Raw genomic sequence first — 25,618 nt, 5'->3', positions numbered from 1 at the left:
AAGGTCTAAGTGATTCCAGCTCCCTGCTATGCTCCTCTAATTTGAATGTTCCTACAACATCTCAGCACTAAAATCTTAGCTCTTGATGGAAGATTTATCTCAGTGTGTCTTGGGTTTTATATGACAGCCCTTCCTGTGAGCATGCAGAGTGACACCACATATAGTTAACAAGAAGATTCTTAGCACAGATACACACTACTAGAAGAGGATATACTACTTCCTGCATTAATTTAATTTAATGTAAGATTAAATAATAATTTGCTATTTGCAGGCCAAATCTAAATAGCAGAATGTATCTAGAAGCTTCCCTGTTTTTTTATGCAAAGCACAAGTTGTTTTAAATTATGAGAATTATTACATGCTCTGCACTGCCAAAAATAGATGCAACACACTTTTAATCTTCTTGAGAGGATTGTGACTCTATCCAAATTCAACAGGTGGTCTTGTAAAAGATATCACTTTTCCTGGATCCAGTCTCTGCTGTGCCACTTATGCTGATTGTCTCAGCTCTGCTATAAATCATTGTGCGAAGTTTAGGAAACTGGTGGGTTCTGTGTCCAATCGATTCATGTACATGGATGTGTCCTTTCACAGGAAGTAGACCAGAGCAATGGGGTCCTCAGAGAGTAGGGAAGGGCTACTTGATTTGGGGGTTAACAGATCTAGTGCTGTGTTTTCTCTTCAGGGCCTGTCTTTTTAGCCTTCTTATGACAAACTAAAGAAAACCATAAGGAAATGTATGATAAGAGCACAAAATAGAGCAGATTCTGGTTCTGTTTAAATGAGTCAAAAAAGCTAACTGGTAGAACCTTGTTGCAGTGTTATTTCACAGTAAGTCATCACAGGAGATGCTCAGTTAAAAGGTTAATCTCTACGGATGACCGCCTTCAGCCAACACAGCGGCTGTGTTTGTCACTCTGTGAGTTCTGCTTCTCCTTTTGCTGCCTGTAATGGAAACCAGCAGGGGTCCAGCCTGGCTCGGTAATAGTTGTAACAGTGTTTTTCTATCGCTGTCACCCCAGGCATGATGAACAGAAGCAGGAGCAGTCCAGGGGGTAGTAGGAGGGAAGGGGCAGCAGGACCTTGTACACATCCACCTTCACCACATCAAAGGGCTTCTGATTCAAATGAATTGCTGGCAGAATAAACCTGCACAGCCCATTGGGATTTTAACCCCACATTGTTTGCTTTTGTGAGTCCTTTACCTTAAGCTCCAACTTTAAATTTGGGGGGAGGTTTACAGTCCTGTAATTTTCTGCAAATCAAATGACAGCTGGGTTGTTAAAAAAAAAAAAAAAAAAAAAACATCCTTATGACAGCTAAAAGAACAAAAGCCTTAATGAAAATCTGTGAGAGTGGCCACTGACCAGACCGCACGGTTGGTTCGGAGCTCCTCCCACCTCCTTGTGCTCTCTCCACGCTGCTGCAGAGGACTCCTGCTCCGCCTCAGCACTCCACCTCTGCACAGAGCAGCAGCAGCAGCAGCAGCGGGAGCCGAAACCAGCCTGCAGCAGAAGCAAATTCCTGGGTCATTATCTGTCGCATGTGGAATACCTGAAGACAGACGGATATCGGCTTCTGCGGGAATTAGAAGAGCAGATACGACACAGTTGTGTTGTGGATTTTTTTGTCTGTTTTTTTTTTTTTGAGAGCTTTTGTGTTGCCAGGGAAGAGAAAGTCCGAACAGGTAAGCAGCCAGTCACTAGTCAGTCAATCTAGCACTAGATAACCTTGGCTACTTTAGCATGGTTACATTGTAGCTATTCTTTTTTTCTCCTGTATACATCTATTTTGTTGGTACAGCGATAGCCTATATGTTGAGCCAAGTTGTTACATTTTCTAATTAAGTATTGTATTAATGCATAATAAAACAGCCATTTTTTTGCCAGTTCCCTCAGTGCGGGAGGACATAAAGGATTATTCTGCTACAGTAATGTACCGTAAACCAAACTTGGCTACAGGCGAGACAAGTGTTTAGCCAAATATTCATTTATCAAATCGAAAAAATGAGTCTTAAACCGAAACACATCGGGTGTGTAACCTATGCCGAATGTGTGTTAACTAAACGTGCTACCAAAACATTCAAATCAATGGTCTTAAGGTGGAAGTTTTGTGGTATTTGTCAAAAGTTTACAAGTTTTGGCGGAAATCCCTACCGAGTTTCGAGAAAAAAAAAACAGGTTGTGCCCTCCCCATGAATGAATGGGCTGTGTGAGTGAGGCAGGCGTGACAAATGTTGCTCGTGAAAGCATTTGTATTCAAAGTGGGTGACTACGCGCTGATGTGACCTGGTTATCAGACCGTAATATGGACTATAGGTTGTCTAATTATTTTGATTATGAATGACTGGACTGTGTTATTGTATAGTAATTGTATTCATTGAAGTGTATTGGTCTTTTTTGGCACGGCACAGCAATTCACATAAAAACAGTCAGTAGGATAATGTAGTGAATTATGTAACAGGAACCCCTAGTAACAACCATCAGATTACCTATACTTAATTAAGGCTGGCTCACGCATATGTGCGTGCGCGCTGCTATGTTTGCGGGGGTCCTGCTGCTGCTGGTGCTTGCTTGCTTGATGCTGCAGAATGATTCAGACAAAGTGTAGTTTTACTAGCTGTTGATTGTTGACAAGCCCTCTGACCTTTACCTTAATTACTCCTCTTATTCACCATATCTCTGGGCTATTTAAAATGTTGCCATTCAGTCTGACATTGCATCCTGACTGCATTCCTCATTGCATTACCTATTAGTTCAAAGCAAATACATGGTGTGTTTTTAAAGGGACACTGACATACACAGTTGGCTTGTAGACTAAGGATATAACGTTTAGAGTCCCTCACATAAGGGTAGTGGGTTTTAATTCATCAGCAAAATTGAATGTGTTTTTTGAGACATCTAGTGGCCAGGCGACAGTGTGTGATGTACAGAGGTCATGGGTACATGTGGCTTCAAGGCTCATAATGTCTTCATTAGGTGGCCCAAATGTATGAATTCCACACCAGACCAACATCGACCTCAAGTCATTTTTTTCTTGCACTCATCTTATTTGTCCAGCCCCCGACTTCTGACATGCTCATGAGATATTTTCCAGTCTGTTTTTTTATTGAAGGCAGGCCTTGAATTTTGTCAATTGGCTGGACTTCTCGCGGTTATGCCCTCTGTGTGTTTCTACAAGAGAAAGTGAGAAATATTGGACCTTGAGCTTGAGAAGGTGTGGGGAATGTAGACAGCGGGGTCTATCTCTGTTCAAACAAGCAGGCATGAGCACGTAAACAAGAAGAGGTAGAATAACCTAAACTGAGGTGCAGTTTGAGATGTGTTTCTGTTTTCTCTGGAAATACAGAAAATGTTCAACATCTGAAATTCAAATTAAATTCCCACACTTCTGTTGTTTTCTTTAATTCCCTGCAGGGATAGTGGAACAACATAGAGTCAATTGTCCCTGTCAGTTTGGTCTTAACTTACTGAACACCAGTGTTCCGTCTGTCTATGCATTGTTATTGCCCCACAAAAAACCCTAAACAGCTTCTTGATTGGCAGTCATTCTGTTCTCTACAGCAGCAGGCCTAGCACCCTTATAATCAGTCATCGCTTCATATGACTAATGCACAAGGCTAAAAGATGTTAGGCAAGGCTGTTTCCTCTGTTGTCGCAGGAACGGTTAAACAAACAGTGACCTAGTGGGTGCTTTCCTGCCATAAACTGAGTCAGACAGAACAAAGAAAAATGTAAACATGCATTATCTTTACCAACACGAAACGCTTCATTCCTATAGTATTAGTAGATGGCAAGGTTTTTATACCGGAGCCATAAGAAGTCCAAGCATTCTTTATTTTTTGTTCTAGTGGTTTTTGTCACTAAACAATTGTATAAATCAATAATCATATCATATTTAGGCTAACTGAGTGCATACAATATATATATATATACCACTTTTCATTGTCTTAGGGGAGTAAGTATACATCTTTCTTCCTCTGTTTTTTTCTGGATAATGAGTCTCGATGGTGGGCTAATGTTGATGTTTATCATTGCACATCAGCACCTTGTTGAGAGGCAATTCAAGCTGTGTAGAGAACATAAAGAGGGACACCCAGATGCAAGGAAACATATGATCTCTCTGAAAAGGTGTTGATCTTCTCACTGTCAGACCAGTTAAACAGAGCACAGAAGAGGGAGAGGAAGGAGGTGTGTGTGGATCAGTTTGTTTGTGAGAGGAGGACACACATGTTGAGTGGGAGTGTGTGTGTGGAAGGGGGATGGGATGTTGTCGTGGTTGTGAGATTCACCCTGGTGAGACTTTAGACATTCCTGACATTCCGACCTCCGGGATGCTTGAGGCTCCTCCGTCTTCTTCTAGCATGTCGGGGGCTGCAGAGGACTCTGGAGGACTTTTATGTCCCTCGGCTCACACCAGCAGGCCCTTTGGTTGAACAGAAACCACATACCCTCTAATTTAGGAGGCCATGGGAACAAGTAGCACAGCACACACCAAGTCTTCTTAAGTTACATCTGTGGATGACACTAAAATCCTCACGGAGGTCTTCTATGAGCTTGGAAATACTTGTCAGCCTGGACTTCCTCATCACTGTCTTCACAATTTCAAGTAGATGTCTGAACTTTTTTTAAACTTACTTTCTCTTTTTTGATTACCAAAATCATACAACTCAGGTGAAGAATAAACACAAGTAATTAGAGATGCAGCTATCTAACTTTTTCTCTCCGATTCTGATACCTCAACTCAGGGTATCTGTTCAGATCCGCTACCCATTTTAACGAAAATAACAAACAAATGTTATATGACATTGGCAAAGACACTGTATTTAATGTGGATCAGTCATATTATGGCTGAACCCCAATCTGCTTTATAAGGTGGTGTATTGAATTGGTGCGTACCAAGACAAAAGGAGCAGTCTCTAACATTTTGATGTTCTGAAACTCTGTTAGTTGCGTGTGTGGAAAAGGAAATTATGTGTTAAATTAGTGAAGGGAAGTGAAGATGGGTTTGTTGAAAATTAGTTTTTTGACAGTTCTTATGTAATACAAGCAGTTTTACTTAGTCCCATGGACATGTGGGATTCTACCTACGGGCAGAAAAGTGATTACACAGACATAATGACTTAATTCTTTTAATAATGTACCTCATTCTTCTCTCTCCTCTACATACTGCCTTCTGATCAACATCTTGTGACGTTGCAACCTTCTGTGGGTCAGCCATGATGGTTCATCCGGTATCTGCCACATCACTCAACAGCCACTAATGACCGAACCTTATTTAGCAAACCAAAGATGTCAGCGTGCAGCGACTTTGCAGAACACGTGTGGAAACCCGGCTCTTGTAAGAACTGCTTCCACCCGCTTAGTGCACACCACAAGACTGTCAGCGGCCTGGATGGTGTGCAAGCCGCTTGTTTGAAGAGCATCCTGGGAGGCGATGAAGAAACGGTAGTAACAGCGCCTTCACCTTACAGCAAGCCAACCATCGCAGTCAGACCCACTATGATGAGCCTTGATACCAATGAGTCGATGACTGATGTCAACATGAACATAGAGCAGGTGATTCTCTTAAATTTATCTTTCCTGTAACTAACCTCAGACTCTATTACTGTTCAGAATGATGTATCTGTTCTTTAATGTGTGCCATTGTTTTTGTTTCAGGAGAACACAAAGAGCCCAGTTCAGCGTTTGGGCCTGAAGAAGCTCCTGGACCTGTCGTCTCTTTACATTGACAGTAACGGCTGCAACAAGGCCCATAGAGAGGCAGTTCTTCAGAGTCCTGAAACCAAGTTGGACTACAACAACTGCTTCTCTCTGGCTTCCTTATCCCCCAACATCCTGCCTAAAGACTCCATGATCATCGGCAATATCTTCGTCACCCAGGAGGAGGGGAGAGGTTCTCAGAGTTTAAAGAAAAATGCCAGTGAAGACACCTGTAGACAACAGAATACAACTACCACTAAAACCAAGAGCACTTATAATGGAATTAGTGTGACTACCATGGCAAATTGCCAGGAGTCCCATCAGGCGTCTGTGGAGATACCTTTTTCTGTGGATATTGTCCCTTCCAGTCCTGCCAAAGTTCATAGCAATGGTATCAGCAGTGGGAGTCCTGCTACTGTTACAACTAAGACATCCAGCACTTCTACCACTTTTCCCACCACAGCCTTAAGTGTGGACACCATTATCCACAATTCTGCACCATCGCTCCGCTCTACTCCCGTACTGTCTGAACAGAACAGACTATTGAACTCCTCTTGTTCTTATCATAGTAGTACAGATTCACTTCCTGGGGCAGAGGGGTCGGGAGAAAGACAAGTTAGGTCAGGGAGCCCCCAAAGCCCACCAGCCATGGGTAGCTCACAGTCATCTCCCAACTCTCCTAATGGACAGCCAGACTCTGAACCCATTTATGCAGAGAGCACCAAGAAAAAGCGCAGGCCGCAAGGAAATGGGTTGCAATCCCATCTTATGTGCCCAAACCAGACTAAGAACTCATCCCAGGGCTCTGAGCTTTTAGGAGAGAGTCAACGGGCCACCATCACTGTAATGGCCGCTCACACAGAGGAGAACAGGACTTTCTTCCTGAGCAGTCCAGATTCAGCTATCAGCACCCAATGCCACTTCAGCCCCACAGCACGTGAAGACCCTAGCAGCCCAGCCTTCCGCTGGCCTAGCCCCAGCCACAGCTTACCTTCTTTGGTCACAGAAGCCAGCCTTACCTCCGCTCTCCACCCCAAGCCTCAGTCTAGCCCACCCATTCCCCCAAAAAGGACCACCCGTTCCCCCAAACTGGGCACATCTAGCCTCTCACCATCCATGTCTTCTCCAGTCCCTCTTCCTGATCTCCCCAGACTGGGTACCTCCAGCCTCTCACCGTCCATTTCGTCTCCTGTCCCTCTCCCTGAACTCCCCATGCTGTTCCTCGTCTCTGCTAGAGAGGGCCACTTCAAGGTCCATGCAGAGAACCACAGCTCAGCAGCATCCGAACGCTGGCACAAGCCCCCACACCACAGTTCTGGCTGGAACTGTTGCATCGAGGAAGAAGAGGAAGAGGATGAGAGAGAGCGGAAAGAGGGGGAGAAGAAGAAGTTGGCCGCCAACCCGGGGACAACCTCTCGGGTGTCAGGCCTGGTCAATGGTGCCGCTGTCTGGAAGGAGGCCAGGGACTGGAAGGCCCACACCAGCCCCCCTTCGATGACAGAGCCAGGCACGGCCCCCCCGGCTTCCCCCAACAATGGTGCCTGTCAGGAGGAGACTGAGGGCACCGGTGCAGAGGAGGAGGGCAAGCATAACGGGAGCATGCCGTCCAAGCAACCGTTGCATGGCGGCTCATCAGAGCTGCTGGCAGCAGGGAAGGGAGCTGCCAACAATGAGCCCAATCCACCACCTCCCCCACCTAAGAAACTGCACAGGTAAGAATAAAAAAGAACTTTTTGTTTACCATTTACACAATAACTATTATTAACCCTCAAATAGGACAGAACACTAGTAATGTATCTGGGTATCACTATTTTTGATACATTTAAAAAATATATATTTTCATTATTGATTAACCTATTTCAGTTAATCATGTTGACAGAAGAAATGACAAAATGCCAATTAGAAGTTAGCGGAGGTGTGAGACAATAACATTGCTTACTCAGATTGACCAATAGACACAAATCATCATCAAGGTATTCAGTTTACTATATGAAGCAATGAAAGTAAGCCGTTCTTGATAATTAGGAAGCTGTCACCACTAGATGACGAATATTTTCTCTAGATAAAGGACTTAGATTAGCTAATTATTAATCTCACCATCGTCATTCCGCTTCATAAATTAGTTCCAGATTCACTAACTATTTTTTATCCCATTTTTTTTAAACTCTCTTTAGTGCAGCTTAAAAGACTCAGTGGTCACATCTGTTCACATGTAATTTCCAACAAATTACCTATTATACATTTCTCACAAAAATCTTTATGTTAAGTATGGGTAAAGCACAGTAAATGCACCAAGGAAGAGTTGGTCTTAAATATTGTTTACAATAAGTGAGCTATGTAAAAGAAAAAGTCTAATAGAGATTTAATTTCACGCTAGTATACTAAACACTTGCTGTAAGATGAATGCTGTGCATTCAACAAACTTAAACTGCCCATGATAGCACATATTTGCGTGCCTGTCCTTCTCTTACCTGTGACATGCATTAGAACTAATGGGACTGTAATTCCGCCATGGCACTATGGTTTCGTTATATTCCATAATTTAGCACTTACAACATGCACTTAGTCTAAATGCATAAATGTGTTTTGCTCTCTGATGGGACAGTATATATATATATATATATATATATATATATATATATATATATATAGATAGTGTTGTTGCTACTTATGTAATATAAGTATATTGCCTGTAACTGCACATACATGCATCTTACGGCTGTGTGAATCTTACTGTGCCTTCTCCTTTCATAGCATCATTATTCAGCCTTGAATCAGCCTCCATTCTTGCAGCTTGTGATCATTCAAACTGTTCCGGCATATTCCTCAATGCAAGCCTTGTTCTATTCATGCCAGTAAAGTGACTTTTTCAATTCTAATTAACACACAAAATGGGCCTGTTAAATAGTTCCCTGCTGTGTCACATTGCTGTAAATTTGTTTTGGCTGCAGCACAATATACAGAACTGTTGAAAATAATAATAATAGGCCTTGTTCCATTGATGTTGTCATACAGGGACAAAGCTGTCGTTAGCAGGCGTTCAGGTGCATCTTTGGGCAAAAGAATGTTCATATTTGAACTGTTGGCATCACTTACAGGATGTGCAGAAACATACATTTTCACCTCACATTTTTGTGACCTACTCTGCTCAGGGCTTCTAGCCTACATAGCCATTTACTAGCAGTAACATCTGCAAACATGCTTTAACCTGAGTCTGCGTGAGGCTAAGAATACACTTCGCTGTCTGAGTCAGCTACACCAAAGAAGAAACAGAGAAGAAGCCTCGTGTTGCAGTTAGTAGAGCATCAAATGATCTCCTCAAAATAAACTTTGCTTTGTCTGGGACGGTGTGATGAGGTCTAACACACAACTGTGACTTCCTCAAGACAAACAGATGTTCTGCCATCTTGAGCTATTACAATTTGTGTGTTTTGCTGTCAAAAACACAGATTGCTGATCACATTTCTAGGGCACTTATGTTTGTGGTAATTCTAGTAAGGACCCATCTCTCCTGTTATGACATTGCCGACATTCTGCACTGATAAAAATACACCTTGTTGTGACACATGTGGGAACACGCCTCGAGCCAGCCAGCGACAGTTGTGGCTTTCCAAGTTTAAAAGTGGGTTTCGTGTATTTAGTCAAGTCTCCCCAGTCACCAGGCAGTACTGGAAACTCAACGACAAAGTCCTGCAGGGAATCATAATCCATATCTTGTCTGCAAAGCAATCAAAACTTAATGGAAAGGTTTATTATTGACAGAAAATGCAATCTTGTGTGTAGCATGAATAAAAAACATTCACAATGCAAAGACTCACGTGTACATGCACCCTGTGAGGCATTATTTTGAAGTGCTGAATCATTTAAAAGCCACAGATGGTATGAAAAATCTGCCTCCCAGAGCCTTTGATCACATGGAAAACACCAATGTTTCCGTCTTTTTTTCCTCCTAACAGGTCAACCTACATATCATGTAGTGGGTCAGCCTAAATGGTGTGTTTGTGCATGTGCCTATGTCATGCATGAGTGTGTGCATAAGTACTCTTTAATGGGAAGGCGTGTCCACTGGTCAGTGAAGGTTGCCAAAAGGAGGATTTTTAGTGAACAGATTGTTGCCCCCGGCAACTCCCAAACTGTCCCAGCCTTGCTTTATATCTATGGTCGGTTGCCACCAATAGAAGTAGATTTTATAGATCAGCCATGTGGATTCAAGTCCACTGAGTTTGACTTGGGTTTGAATTGCCTTTTGCTCTCTAAACTATCATTCCAAGGCGTGCTGCCCCTCCCTCCACAGAGCCACCCTGATCCCTTCAGTGCAGCAGAATAGATAGCATCTTGTTGCTGTCTGAAGTAAACTACTAGCTCAATGAGTGAATGCTATAAATGAGATATGGGTGCTTAACATTTTGCACATCTAATGGTTACTGTTGCTTTTCCTGCTGAGAGGGACTTAAATACACATATGACTCGTATGGAGCCAGGGTTGTGTTACTACACATGGTGGGGCTTTAGAGAGCCACCAGTCTGATCCAGGGGCATTTTGTGCCCGCCAGCCCGACAAGGACCTTTGCCTGTCCAACATGAGGTAGGCACCTGATAGCATCTTATTCTCATATATGCCCCTTAGTAAGCATTGGCGACGCATCTATCATTAGACTTGTGAAGCGAAGTGGTGATGTTCTTGTTCGTGCAGGAAAATGGTCGCATTTTGAGAGCATTTCAAAAGGAAACCACAGAGCATATTTTCACACCTCTATCATGAGCTCTGTAAAACTGAAGAATTTTTTATTTTTTTTAACAGCACATATGTGGTCAACTTTTTGCTTATTCTTCATTTCCCCCCTCTTTCACACCCTGTCTGTTGCTCTTCTTCTAATCTCTTCTAATCATTTCCTAGATTATCTTTAATTATTTTTATATGAGCCCATCCTGTTGGTAAGATTAAAATACGGGTAAGATGAAGAGGATGAGAAGTGAAATTGATTCAGTGTTACTTTATGTGATGTGGGGAAAATCAATGAAAGTGGCTTGTACTGAATAAGGAAAGACATAGCTGACAGGGAAGAAGATAACAAGGCAAGACTGGAGCAGTTTGCATAAGATAAGGATTGGTGTCAAGCATAAATGGATCTTTGTTTCAAAGACATGGTTTATATGGCTATATAGCCATGGTAACTATCAAGGGAAAGAAAAAATGCATGCCATTCTTCTCTGCACTGTGTTGTAACATACCAGGTTGCACAATAACACCGAAACACAAGCACAATATAACAGCAATGCAATAAATGCTACCTTTTGGAACAGTATTTTCCAATACAACAGCACCACAAATACAGTACAATCAGTTACTCTAGTCTCATCAAAACTCAACAGTGTAACCTTCCTAAAGGTTGTGTATGTTGCATGGCTGTTGTAGGGGATGGCATTACATTGTGCAGGTGCTAATGATACCGCCTACACCCGAGTGCATTGTGCATGAGTTAGCCAGCTTTCTTACCTGACTCCCCCGTATTTTAACAAAACCCTGACTTATGTATCAACGTGAATGCGATACAGTAATGTAATTTCATCACTCTTAATGCTGTATAACCATCTTAGATTCTGCTTTTACTAAAATATCATTGTCTCTACATAAAATAGCCCTGGAGAGCGAATGTGTGTGACCGTTTTTGTTTGGCCGCATTTGCACACCGAAAAGATACAGTATTTTGTCTACTACGTCATTATTTTATACATTACATTATTATATAATATATTTATGACAGAGAAGGCACTAAATCGTGAGTCAGGAAGTGAAACCAGTTGTGTGAACCTGATCCACAACAACAACACTGCAGTTTAGTTTGGGTCTTATTTTACACTGTCACACTGCTATCTGTAGCTAGTTAGCTGTAACCCCAATCCGATCCCCTTTTAAACTCCTCTCACACCGTTTTATTAATATCACACACACACACACACACACACACACACACACACACACACACACACACACACACGCGGTTGTCAACAGATCCAGTGTGTTACTTATTGTAGCATGATTGTTTACATTCCAAATCTGGGTTACTGTCATTGCCGGCTGATTGCAGAACGCAAACCTTGTGTGACAGGTTTACTGGGGCGATCACGATACCTCACGTCAGCTTTTGTTTTAGCAAAAGAAGTGATTAAATCTATTCTGAGAAAATAAGCAATTAAGATGTTTATTAATAGATGTTTAGACTAAAACAAGGCCTTTTTTTGTCATGATGCCATGATTTTGGAAAATTGAATTCAGTTAAAATTCATTATTCATTTTGATACTGTCTCTGTCAGGTTGTAGACAACAAGTGATTATAGCACTAGACAATTAGCTAGTCATCAGAATATTATTGCCAACATTATTCCGTGTATAAAATTACAATAAACAGAATATATATGGGTTCAGTCAAAAACTGATGTGAAGACTATTTTCTGACATTTTATAGACCAAACAATTAATCGGTGAATCAAGATATTAATCCTCAGATTAATTCCTATGCAAAATAATTGTTAGTTTAAGCTCCTAAATGCTTATATATGTGTAGGGATGGGTATAGTTAAGATTTTAACGGTATTACTACTCTTATCAATACTGCTTATCGATACGGTACTATTTTTAAGGGAAAAAGAAAAATTAACAACAGAACTGACGCTGCTTTATTTTCTCATTTGTAGTGTACGTATATCAATTAACATTTTTGAGTATCAAACTACAAAAGCATTGTTTTGAGCAGATTATAGAAATGTAAAATAAAACACTTTTAAAACATATCGTTATTTGACTCGGGTGAGTCATGCAGATAGGCTGCTAAAGGCCTAACAGTTCTTAGCTGTTCTTCTGGAGAAAAGATCAACATGTTTGCCTTCTCTGGCAGAAGTCGGGACCTCTCCTAGCTTATACTGTAGTGTTCCCTGCATCTCACTACCATTACACTTTTTGACCATTTCAGATTGAATTTATGAACGCGCCCACATCAATCAGCTGGCTAATAGTTACTTGTAATCATTAACTCATGTTGTCGTATAATTTAATAACATACCTTGGGCAACGATAGATCAACTAGCTAGATGGTCGAACACTTTACTTAAATGTTTTGAAAGATTACTTGTGTTTCCACCCTTGCAAAATACTTGTTGCACTTGTGGCAACAAGGATTATTTGTCAGCATCAATTATAGTAAAGTGTAACCACACTTTTCAATGTTAAGTTCTCGCCGCCATCGCTAAAACAGGTTTTCGTGTGTGAATGAGGGCTCAGTGACGGCTCAGCTGCCCCCGCCCCTCGCACATGGGTTCTGAGCGAGAGAGAGAGAGAGAGATCTTTCTTTTGGATTGGGAATAGCAAAAAATGCATCATAGACGAACGTCGTAAATCGAAAAGAAATTGGAGTTGTGATGAAATTATTATTGCTTTTATGTAGCAACAAATAGGCTTCTTTTTTTCCCCTCCAGTACCTATAGCAAAACCGATAATGTCGGAGCTTAACGATGCTCCGGTCTTTCATAATTTACTCCCGGGGGCCCATTTAATACTGGGCTTCGGTACCCATCCCTACATATGTGTATTTATTTATAGTTAAGGTCTTTTTTGCATGCCCTTGTTCAGAAGGCTCATTAAGCCATGCACATCCTCCCGCAGGACATAAGCAATGACATTCTTTCACCAAGGAAAATCTGATGTTTTGGATACAAATCTGAGAGATCTAGAGTGTGACATGCACAGGTGCACACATGCACAGACTCATAATTCCTGTGCCCATTATCATTTCTCCGCTGCCTCAGCATTTCCACTGCCTTTTATCACCGTTCTTTTGTTTGTAAAATGATAGCGGATCCTTTAGCTAACTGCCCACAGAGAATACCTAACCCCTTTGTCTCCCCCCTGCGCTCCTCTCCTTTTCTCCTCCTCATCGGTTTGTTCTGCTGATTTACGGTGGAATTGAAGTCAGGGCCAGCAGATAAATGGATAGAGGAGTAATTTTGTGATGGAAGAGAGGCAAGAGAGATGAAGGGATGCTTCCCTGAGCCATTGGCGGGTATAATGAGACAAGTGAATGGCTGTCACTCAGCCTAATTGGTCGCCTTGATGAGGAAGTCTGCTCATGCAGTTTTCATTGGTATTATAAGTGACCATCATGGTAGTCTACTAAACAATAGGGCTGCAGCTTTTGATTGTATTAGTAATCGAGTATTCTACTGATTATTTCGTTGATTATTTGAGTAATTGGATAAGAAATACTTTTGCTTTACAGTAAACAGCAATAGCAAATATACAAAAGAGAGGTCTCCTTTTTTAGACAAAGCAACATTTTTATTGCCTAAATTGCATACAATAACAGGGATAGATGCTAATATTTTTAAGCACGGGCCACATGGACCACCAAGCCCCTTATTCTGTTGGCAAAACTACATTTTTGTTGGCCCAAATGTAAATCTTTTTCACCCCCTTCTCTTTATTGCCTCTGGCTCTTTGCACTGGATATGCAAAAGAGCTGTTCAGTAAGCCCAGGTAAATGTGAATGTACAAATCTTACAGCAGGGCTATTCAACTACACTGTTCAGGGGGACACATTTTAAGAAAGCTAATACTGAGTGAGGAGAAAGAATAAAGAATGCAGACATCACCGGCATGGTCTGGTGATGTCATTCACGTGCATATTAAATAGCCATGAGCATAGTCGCCGATTCATGTTTTCCTCCGTCGGTGCTCACACGCGCACACCCTTTAAAAAAAAAAAAAAAAAAAAGTAGTCAAAATGCTTTTGCATTTCAGAACCTTAGGGAGTGGACAGCGGCCGACACGAACACACGCAATAATAAAGCCCTAAAGTAGGCTATCTTTCAACTCAGGACAGCGCCACTTCTCACAAATACAGATAGGATTGGAGATGAGAAGTTTAACTGACACATAACCGTGATCAGCTTCGTGGGAAATTAAGAATCAATGCCATCGACATAACCAATCACACTATGACAGACGCTCCACTTAGCACCAACAACTGCAATGTTTAATTTTAAATTAAAGTAAAAAATGAACTGGCAGTCTGGTACAAGTGGGTGCTCAGTATTTTCCGTGGGTGCTCGAGCTCCGGAGCACCCACGGTATCGGCGCCTATGGGGCCCATGAGGTTAACCGCTCCAGGGGGAGGGGCTGGTTTGTCTCCAGCAGCAGCTAAGTTTACAGACATTTGTTAGAATACAAACCGGAAGCTTTCGTTTTAGCTAGTTCGTAAAACATGGCTATTTGCAGAGTAGCATGCTGTAGGCTAGTTGTGTAAAGCAGCGCGGTGGACAAGAGCAGCAGACGTTAGCTAGCCTACCTGGTCTCGGGTTTCGTTCCATGGATTGGATGAGTAGACTGGATGTTTTCTACAGAGATGATGTAGCATTGACGCCCAGCTTTTTCAAAATAGTTTTGTGCTATTCTATGCCTTTATTTATAGTCTGTAGTAGAGCGATAACAGGAAACAAGGGGAGAGATGGGAAATGACATGCATTTTTCCACACATTCTTATTCCCTGTTAAAATTGGCGTCTACATTAGGCTACCCACAATGAAACTCGACCGCTTTGCATTTGGTCGGAGATTCAGATGTGTGATGCTAGTAGTGGCTAATGTAGCTAGCCTCAAGCAGAGATGAGGAGTGTGCTACGGAGTCTGGTGAGCTCACTTCTTTAAACTCCACACCCCCAGATTTTTTTCATTTTCAAACTTGCAGTCTTCAGACCACTTGAGACAATTTATCAGACTTTGAGTCACAAAAAGCTTTATACGACTTCTTTCATAAATGCAGCAATACTACCAAAGACCTGTAAACAGACTTTGAATCTTGGGAAATATAGGGGAATCTACCTGTGTTTAGTGTTCAGCAAAGGTTACATAGTTTCACTGTAAGGCCCAGATATGACTAGTGATTTAGTACCTGAGGCAGTTCACTGTCGTCAAGAAGGGGAGTCAATACCAGAAACAAGTAAAACTACCCTATCTTATAGACTCATAACGTGCCCTTAGATTACATTTTTAGTTTTTATTGAGTTTTGTTTGTTGCAGTTATAAATCAATGCAGAATCAAGAAGTGTGCGGCTTGAACAAGGAAGTGAAACTACTCCTGACGATACTTGTTGGTCATTTTAAATGAAACAATGTGCTCTGTTACTTGCACTCGTTAGTTAGACATATTAAGAAAACATTGAGGGGAAGTGGGGTGGTTCCACATTTATGAACGGATGCACAAAAAGAAAAATATTCTATTTCAACAAAAAACCTACAGACTAACCAGCGGATGCTACACTTTACTTGGCTGATGTTTGGCAATGTCAGCAATGCAGACAGAAAGAATATACACAAAATATGATTTGAATGTATGTTTGTTTTCATCTTTTTGTCCCAACATATTCACTCTGTTGTTTTTTTTCCATTACAGAGGGTGCAGTAAGATGAGTGGCAGCAACATGGAGCTGGACCGCTGCAGCCAACAAGGGTCAGTAGAAAGCCATACTTCATCTCTACGGGGCCTGGGAAGTTCCAGCCTACCCCCGGCCTCCACTGACAACCTGACTGCTGACACTGGTAAGTACCACTCACTCTCGTATTATTATATTTTTGTGCAGGTCCATTTGCTGCAGTAGAAACGTGCACAGGGAGTCCAAGGATCATATCTGTCTGATAGAGTAGCTGATAAAGCAAAGAATGTGTAGTTTATTAAGCAAGTCAGGTGCTTTTACAGACATGTGCTTTAGTTGTCTTGCTGTTCAGACACTGTTCACCATGTTCAACTAGGAAGATTCACTTTGTCCAGAGTGTAACTGTGCAACAACAGTGAAAAGAGGAAAGGGAGCACTGCAGTCCGTCAGCTTATCTCTTCTCTTCCTCTTTTGTGAAGGGCACATTCACTTTGTATTGACTGGGTGTTCATTTTCATAACGTGAGTTTAAGATTTCTACAATCATCAAACCTGAGACGTGTCTCAGTATGAGTGGCATAAATCCTTGGTTTAGAAGTTATTGTCATCCTTCATATATCCTCTGTGGCGCAGACGCTTGTAATTGCTGTAACTTCCTGGGCAATGTTGTTTGAAGAGATAATTATGGACTCTGATAACGAGGGAAAAAGGGCTTGGCTACATCCTATAGAGTACTTTTTTCCCCCTTTACAGTCTTCCCCCTCTGTGAAAGCAGTTATTGAAGACTGCACCACACAATTATCTCAGTATCTGTCTCCTCTAGTGTAATGTCAAGTTCCAACTTTAAGTCTTTAATTGAAAAATGGATCATAATTGGATGGATGTTTTAAATGTCAGCTTGAACCCTGGATTGTGGAAATTTCCAGCTCTTTTGAGGAAACGAGGTATGTGTTTGTGCTAAGGCTGAGCAGGAGGCAGTGACAGAAGGGGTGTAGTAAATAAATCAAGTTCACAGCTGTCACCAAGGAATATGTGAGTCTGTGAGTACAGTGAGGTTATGGGAAATTAACTCACAAGGACATTGAAAAGCAAAGGATGTACTGTGTGAATCCAGTGAAGAGAAAAGCCTCCAATGGTTGTTGGTCTCTATTTGTATCTGTGTGCCTATTTTCCAAGTTGACGTCTGTCGCTTAATTCTGTGTAAGGAATAGTTTGGGAATTGCTTATTTGTTTTAGATGAAAATATCAATGCCGCGCTCACATCTGTCTGTTCAATATGAAGCCACGGCCGCTTAGCTTAGTTTAGCATAAAGGCTGGGAAGAGGGGGAAACAGTAAAGGCCGTTTTACAGTTGTGCGGAGGCTCCACGCAGAGCTTTCGCCGTAGCCTATGTGTGGCCTGATGTTTAGACTTGTGCGCTGGTGTGTGTGTCGAGCTGCATGTGTGTGTGGGGAGTGTGTGGTAGAGGGAGAAGTGAGAGAGTGCCGGCGATTAGCTTCGGAGCGAGTACCGACTCTACAGTTATAGTGAGAGAAACAAAGTGTCTCCCCTGTGTTTTCTGACCACTGTGGGAAATCTGGAGCAGGAAAAGTTAACCCTCTCCTTGATTTCATGTTGTTTATGGAGAAGGAGAACCAGGAAATGAGTCGGGGGAAATGCAACGCTACCAAGCCACGGCCGAGTGACGTGCGTCGCCGCAACGTGTAGTTAAATTTTTCAAGAGGTGCACGTCAGGCTACGGCGTACCTGTTGCGCCGTCGATTCTACGCACAACTATAAATAGGCCTTTAAGCCTGGCTCTGTCCGAAGGTGTCAAAATCTGCCTACCAGCACTTCTAATGCTCACTAATTATACCTGGTTTAAGTGTAAGTAAATAATTTTCCAAAATGTTGAACTATTCCTATTCCTTAAGCTGACATGCTGACTATAATAATTTCATTTCTTTTATCTTCTTAGGTTCTCGGGATGCACGGATGTCTTGTTCCTCTCCCTTTTCCAGAAGTCCAGTGGCCTCAGCTCCAGGCTCTCCTCACCCACCCTCCTTTAACAGCTTCAGTAACCAGCCACCTCCACTCCCAGAGAAAAAAATGGTCAACCGCACTGTGTCAGCTCCCGATAGCGCGAACGGAAGACCTTTTGTCCGGGCCTACCCACGCCTCCCATTCACTGGCTCAGAGAGCAACGTGTGTCAACCTGCTGATGTTAGCTCCCGGTCCAGTTTACCGTCCAGCCCTGTTGACCCACGACCCATTTTCTCTTCCAATGAGTCTCTGGAGCGTTGCCATGCCCCGCAAAGCCGACCCTCGAGGTCCAGGACACTGGATGAGCCACAGAAGACTCACGGGCGTCTGGGTGTCCACTGCCGAAGCAGCGTCACCTGCTCCTCTTCCCCCCAACTCAGCGTGCCCTTCTCAGCCTCAGAACCAGGTTCTGCACCAAATATGGGCTCCAGCCTGCAGCTCCAGACCCTTCTGAGTAACATAGACAGTAGGGAGGGAGTGTATTCCAAACTGGGAGGTCTGTACGCAGAGTCTCTGCGGCGCTTGGCTCTCAAATGTGAGGATCACTTCACTCGCTCCCAGAGGAACCCACTACGGTTTGAGGAGAGCAACTGGTCTCTGTTCAGGCTCACCTCCAACAAGCCAAGCTGCAACTCAGGGGACGCTGTGTACTACTCTGCTGCCTGCGCCTCAGACCCCAGCAACTCCTATGCTGTAAAGGTAATCCCTAAATACTAGGCCTAATATTTTATATAGTGACTTTGTCAAATATGTGCTTGGAATAACCATGTTCACTTCCAGAATGCCTTAAAGTTATGATCCGTAATAATTCAGTACCGATTCATTTGGTAATACCTGTGGTTGCTGGTGGTAACAATAAAGTACAGTGTATACTGCAGGTCACAGACTTCTGAGGGCAGCAAACATGACCAGCTACTTTATCAGAAATACAACAAAAGTGTAGCTGGTCAGTCTATTTACAGCGTCGCCAAATAAACTATTTTGCTTGAATTAGGAAATTAGTCAATATTAAGCCCTTTCCCATCATTTACAAACAACAGCAGGGCACAGGGAAGTTGGTCACCTTGCTGATCCACCGTCAAAAAATGCCAAAAATGACCATGTTACTAGAGATACTATCGATAGACCGGCCAGTGACCGGAATTGGCCGGTTTTCACGTGCTCGGCCATGACCGGCGACCGGCAGGTCAGTCTGACATGCCGATTTCATGCCGGTCAACGCTACAATTAACTGACAACATAAGTTATACGATTTACAGTTCTCAAGGACACACACACGGACGCGGTGTGAAGCGCGTGTCGGCGCTATTTTCACACATGTAGGGAACCTCGTGAATTAGCCTGCAACAGGTCAGCTGTTAGGAAATTCTTCAGCGTGTGTGCAGATAACAAGTTTGCAATATGCAACACCTGCAAGGAAAAAGTAGGGCGTGGAGGGACGACACCAATAACCAAAATCACAGTTTTTTTGTTGGATATTGGACGTGAAAAGAAGGAAATGGTTCTAACATTGCACTTTAGATGTGTGTGAATTTCCCACACCAGGAGTAATTTATATAGTTCTATTTTATAGTGATCCATTATCTGTTCAAAAAATGTTCTATGTTTTGCAAAATGTTCTATTAAAGAAAAGATAGAAAATAAATATTTGTGTGTGCTGTAAAGTGGTTAGAAAAAATTAAATCGGAATCGGCTAAAATCGGTATCGGCTGGCCTAACTCAATGAAAATCGGAATCGGCCTAGAAAGTTGTAATCGGTGCATCTCTATTTGCATGTCATCTACATGGATCATCAACTACTGGGGATGATGATGATAATTTTTCCACAGAGTTCTTGTTTTAAAACGCATCAGACACGTACATTAGCTTAATTAGCAAGCTAGCTATAGCTGATAAAATCAGCTATCGACAGTTGTCATTTCGGCCGAAAATCGGAAGTCGGAATCGGCCTAGAAAGTTGTAATCGGTGCATCTCTACATGTTACACAATGATTGCGATGACAAATACACTCCGTTTCTTGTTTAACAATAAAAGCCACCACACCATTTGGACACTTTTAATGTGAAACAGCAACAACAACAACAACTAACAAGGAAAACTAACGTATAGAGATTATTATTGCAGAAAAACATAAACATAAATATTATCAAAAACAGGATTTGAGGGAAATCTTAGGGATTATAACTTTAATGCTCAAGAGTTATGAACAGAATTATGTCCATATTTTTGCAACATCATCACTCGACCTGATGCAGTTTAAATGTTTATTTAATTGATTTTTACAGGGATTGAAAAGTATTTGCTGATATATGAACATTATCATTATTTTATGGATGGCCTGAAATACAGAAGACAATATGTGTAGTATTGTACAGAAGTGTTGGTTCTGTGTTTGGCTGTTGGTTGTGTTTTCGTAATGTACAGATTGTGTTTATTCTCTCCACTCAGAGTTTGTCGTCAAGTGAGCAACTTGCAGCCCACTCAAGCTCATCTTTACTGTTTTTTTAAGGAATAATTTGCACAGTGGGCGTTGTAAATTGATCCTTTAAGCAGGGATTTGACAGTTTGAGGATAGAAGGAGGAGATTAAAATCGGGCAGTGGTCTTGTTTGTTCTTAGGCTACAGATGGGATGGCCCCACTACAGCACAACCCTTCGGGGCATGTAGCGTAAACAACCAGGAAGAAGGGTGTGGATTCAGTCTTACTAACCTTTGTCCCAAAGTCATTAGTGCTGAACAAAGCAGCATCTGTTTGTACAGTATGTGTTGTGCCAGAGCATGGGTGCCCACAGCCTTGCTTAATATCTCTAGGCCCAAGTAAGCTTTCCATTCCAGGCAGGATTTACAGACAGACACACACGCACGCAACAATACACACACACACACACACACACACACACACACACACACACACACACACACAAAACCAGGGCCATTTAGCACAAGTATGAATGATCATATTATAATCTAAAATTAGCATTGATTAGTGTTATACAGTATGTGTTTAACATTATTGATTGTTATTCAGACCAGTGTGTTGCTGACTGAAACTTGAACCCCATGAATGTGGATTTTAGTCCAGTTGATCACTAAGAAGAGATTATATTTATAAATCTGACCCCCAACACAAAATGAGATTTGTAACATTTGTACATTTGTTCCAGAATTCAGATTGTATTGATAGTGTGTGAATTATTAATTGAAGAAGTGTACATTTTCCCACATCTTGCAAGGGAATGACAGGAACGGAGGGGCTTTAGTAGTTAACTTAAAGACGTTTAGTTTTGTAAAGCATTTTTTGCATCAAGGACATTGATTTCACTTGAATGAGAGCAGGAACTGAATTGGCATTGACCTTGGAACATTGCTAACAATAGTTCCTTTCTTATGTTTCTTGGCTCCACTCCCTAACCGTCTCTGTGTGGGGAATTCTTCTCTCCCCCCTCGGGCCCATTCTTCTCCTTTGCTTCATCCATTCCTCCCACCGATCTTTGTGTTTATACCTCTCCAGATCTGCAAGAGTCCGTCCATGGACGCCAAACAGGGCCATCTCTACGGTCTGTCAGTGCAGCAGAGCATGCCTCCCCACTTCAACCTCCAGCAGGACTGTGGCCACTTTCTCGCTTGTGTCCCCCAGAGCATGTTGCCTTCTGACGAAGTCTCTCTGCCCACCACACCTCCTTCATCGCTGCCTCAGCCCTCCGTGTCTGCGCCTGGACAACAGGTAGAACGAGAGCGAGTGGTGGTCATCACCTCTGAGATCCCTCGGCAGACGGCAGCTGACTTTGTCAGGGAGTGGGCGGCGTTCCATAAAAGTCAGCCCGAAGTCTATGAGCGGCGTGTATGCTTCCTCCTCCTGCAGCTCTGCCATGGTCTGGAGCACTTGAAGGAGCACGGGGTCACGCACCGTGACCTGTGCCTCGAAAACCTGTTGTTGGTGCCTCATCTCCGCAGGCCCTCCCAGTTCCCCCAACAAACCACCACTGATAACGGCCCCAGTAACGGCTCAAGTGGTGCAGACAGTCAGCGTCACCTTCCCCGGCTCCTCATCAGCAACTTTGCTAAGGCTAAGCGTCGCTCCTCCGAGGATGCTGCCTCAACCAGTGTGGACCCTCGCATCAAACGTGACCACGCCAGATTGGCGCCTGAGATCGTCTCAGCGGCCCAGTACCGTAAATTTGACGAGTTCCAGACAGGCATCTTGATCTACGAGCTCCTCCACCAAGCCAACCCATTTGAGGTGAGTCCAGCTCTGAAGGAACAAGACTACCGCTGTGAGGAGTTGCCTCCAATCCCCTCCGTCTCCCTTTACTCCGCCGGCCTCCAGAGGCTGGCCCAGCTCTTGCTCCAACCTGACCCCATCAAACGCATCCATATCCAGGAGGCCAAGCGCATACTGCAGAGCCTTCTCTGGGGCCCCAGGAAGGACCTGATGGAGCAGCAGCGGGAGAGACATGGACAGGGAGTCGGCTTTGTCGACGGATCCCGACATGAGGGCCTCCTGAACTGGCTGGATGTGAAACGGGCCCTGCTGATGATGAAATTCGCAGAGCGTTCACTGGAGCCCGAGAGGAACGCCGAACTGGAGGACTGGTTGTGCTGTCAGTACTTTTCCTCGGCTCACCCTCTGTCTCTCTGCCATACTGCTGAACTGCTCTACTCGCTAAAGTGACGCTAAAATGTGTGTGAGTGGAGCCAAATTAATGTGTGAATGTGTGTATGAGAAAGACCAATAATGTCAAAGTTAATGTCCTGACACTATGGATGGGAGATACTGTGAACCTACCCAGTGTTTGCGCTACTGCTGCATGCATGAGAGCGGTGCATCAACCTAACCGTCCACTCTCTACCTTTTACACAAACAGTATCTTGATACACAGACTGTCAACTTAGCAGAGAAATAACCAGTAAAAATGCAGCTGTTTTTAAATGTTCTTCTAACAGTCAGACATATGGACAAAAATCACACAAACATTCACTTACCGACTAGAATCCCTTTGTGCCAGTGATGCTGATAAATACATCTGTAAAAAAGGAAGAATATGGACAGTATTCATAATTCTGTAATACATTTACCAAAGTTTCATGTTTGACACTGTATTGTGTGTATTTATTAAATATCAATTAAGACCTTTTACCCACTCAGAACAGGCTAATAATTCTTAACCTTATTCTGTGTCAGCCAGCTTTGCAAAGTAATGCTGTGTGATATCTATGTAAATGTGCAGCTAACTTTTAATTTTAATAGAAATATGAGGTCACTAGCACCTTTTCTGTCTCGTTTATTCATGGGCACATAGTCCTGTACTGTATACTGTGTAAACAACACACATTTAACTGTTCTTTACCATTACCGATAATGCAAATTCCTCAGTGAATACTGGTGTACTAGTTGCACAGTCCTAGTCCCACATTGCACAATAAAGACTTAGTATGAATTAATCATAAGCCATACTGTCTAACACAACTCAATATTAATTGGATTGACAAAAAACAATTGGCAACATTGCCGATTGCTTCTACTGAATGGATGCCCAGTTTTTCCTTGTGCTTACTTTAAGTATATATTTAAATGTTTTGACATTTGTCACAGTGCCTTTTGTTCTTTGTATACGTTACAGTGACTCAGAAGCCAAATGTAAATATTACTGATCATTCGTCCTTTGTGAAACTGGCCTTTCACCAAATGTTCTATGAACAACTTTGTACAGTAATTTGTAGATGATATTACAAGAAAAATGAGCCCAAGCAGGTCTTAAAAAGCCATGAATATCAGCAGCAGTTAAAAAATATTTATGTTATCATTTGTTATCCTGTAGTAGTCACTGGAATGTCTCTGTTTATTTTCATATGTGGATTATCAAGTTATTTGTTTCTTTGGCACAGCAGCAGCTGGGCCTGTTTTCTTGCCTCATGTGTCCCATGTAGGCTGCAGAGAAAGCTTCAAGTTCATAAGTATTTTATCTCCAACAAAGAATTTCCTAATAAAGTCAAGAATTGAACAGCCTGCACCTGGTTTTAGTCCATGACTGACTGATGTTTCTAATGTTGCAGAAAGAAGAAAAAAACATGCTCAGAACTCACAACTAATACATTATTGATTTTAATTATTTTGTGTGTGCCTCAACTATTTGCATCTATCAATAAACTGTGCATATATTTTCTCACAGTATTATCTGGTGTTTTGACCTTTTTTTTGGATGCATCCCCTTTAATGAATGGGCTATTAATGTTATGTTGGCATAAGCAGCTGCCTCTACTGTGAAACTACTAGAACACCTGCAAAAGATTTCAACTTTTAGACAGACATTCCTTGCAAATGGTAAAATTCAACAGGAAATGAGGGCTCGATTGGAGTCCAGTCCTCATGTTGTGACACAGGGTCTTACAAAGTAACTTAGTCTTTGTTATGTGTATTGTCATACTCTATTTTACAACTTAAAATTCCTTTTGCTCTAAAGGCAAGGCCAATTTATTTATATAGCACATTTCAGCAACAGGGCAATTCAAAGTACTTTACATAAAACGAAAAACAAATAAAAAATAAATAAAAATAGTTAATTCATAGTGCAGTATAAGAAATTAAGAAAAGGCAATATCAAAAAGAAAGTTCTTCAGCCTTGATTTAAAAGAAGTGAGAGTTGCGGCGGACCTGCAGTTTTCTGGGAGGTTGTTCCAGATATGTGGAGCATAAAAACTTAACGCTGCTTCTCCCTGTTTAGTTCTGACTCTGGGGACAGAAAGCAGGCCTGTCCCAGACCACCTGAGACGTCTGGGTGGTTCATAGTGCAATTGCAGATCCGAAATGTATTTTGGCCCTAAACCGTTTAGCGATTTATAAACCAGCAGAAGTACTTTGAAATCAATTCTTTGAGGCACAGAAAGCCAGTGTAAAGACTTCAGAACTGGAGTGATGTGATCCACTTGCTTGGTCTTAGCGAGAACTCGGGCAGCAGCGTTCTGAATCAGCTGCAAAAGTACATTTATGCAAGGCAGTGCAGCATCTCTTGTAATTGCAGAATGAAAAACCTTAACCATGTACCAACCAGGGAAATGTTTGAATATACACTGGGGTTCATAAGTTTAGGAACCCATGCTAAAGTTGACTAAAAACAGGAATAAAAAAAATCATCTTTTGGATATTGATGCCATAATTAAAAAAAATAGGAAAAATCCAACCTTTAAGGACACCAATTTTCTTTGTGAATGAATAATGTATCGTAATTAAATAAATGTTCTTCCTGAATATACAGGGGGCATAAGTATAGACAACCCTATGTTAAATTCCCATAGAGGCAGGCAGATTTTTATTTTTAAAGGCCAGTTATTTCATGGATCCAGGATACTATTTATCCTGATAAAGTTCCCTTGGCCTTTGGAATTAAAATAGCCTCACATCATCACATAGCCTTCACCATACCTAGAGATTGGCATGGTTTTATTTCAGTTAGCCTAATAGCTGGTTTGATT

General features: G+C 42.2%; 1 protein-coding gene across 1 annotated transcript; it reads left to right on the top strand.

Annotated features, from left to right (window-relative positions):
- Window positions 1-1,418: 1,418 nt before the first annotated feature.
- On the top strand, window positions 1,419-24,320 carry LOC120545611 (inactive tyrosine-protein kinase PRAG1). Its single transcript, XM_039780124.1, has 6 exons — window positions 1,419-1,687; window positions 5,217-5,558; window positions 5,661-7,414; window positions 16,147-16,292; window positions 18,083-18,846; window positions 21,660-24,320. The coding sequence occupies exons 2-6, from the start codon at window positions 5,292-5,294 to the stop codon at window positions 22,818-22,820; spliced, it is 4,092 nt and encodes a 1,363-aa protein (XP_039636058.1). The 5' UTR covers window positions 1,419-1,687; window positions 5,217-5,291; the 3' UTR covers window positions 22,821-24,320.
- Window positions 24,321-25,618: the final 1,298 nt, after the last annotated feature.

Source organism: Perca fluviatilis, chromosome 17 (assembly GCF_010015445.1).
Source record: "Perca fluviatilis chromosome 17, GENO_Pfluv_1.0, whole genome shotgun sequence".
Classification (NCBI taxonomy): domain Eukaryota; kingdom Metazoa; phylum Chordata; class Actinopteri; order Perciformes; family Percidae; genus Perca; species Perca fluviatilis.
This window is presented reverse-complemented; position numbering and strand designations above follow the sequence as displayed.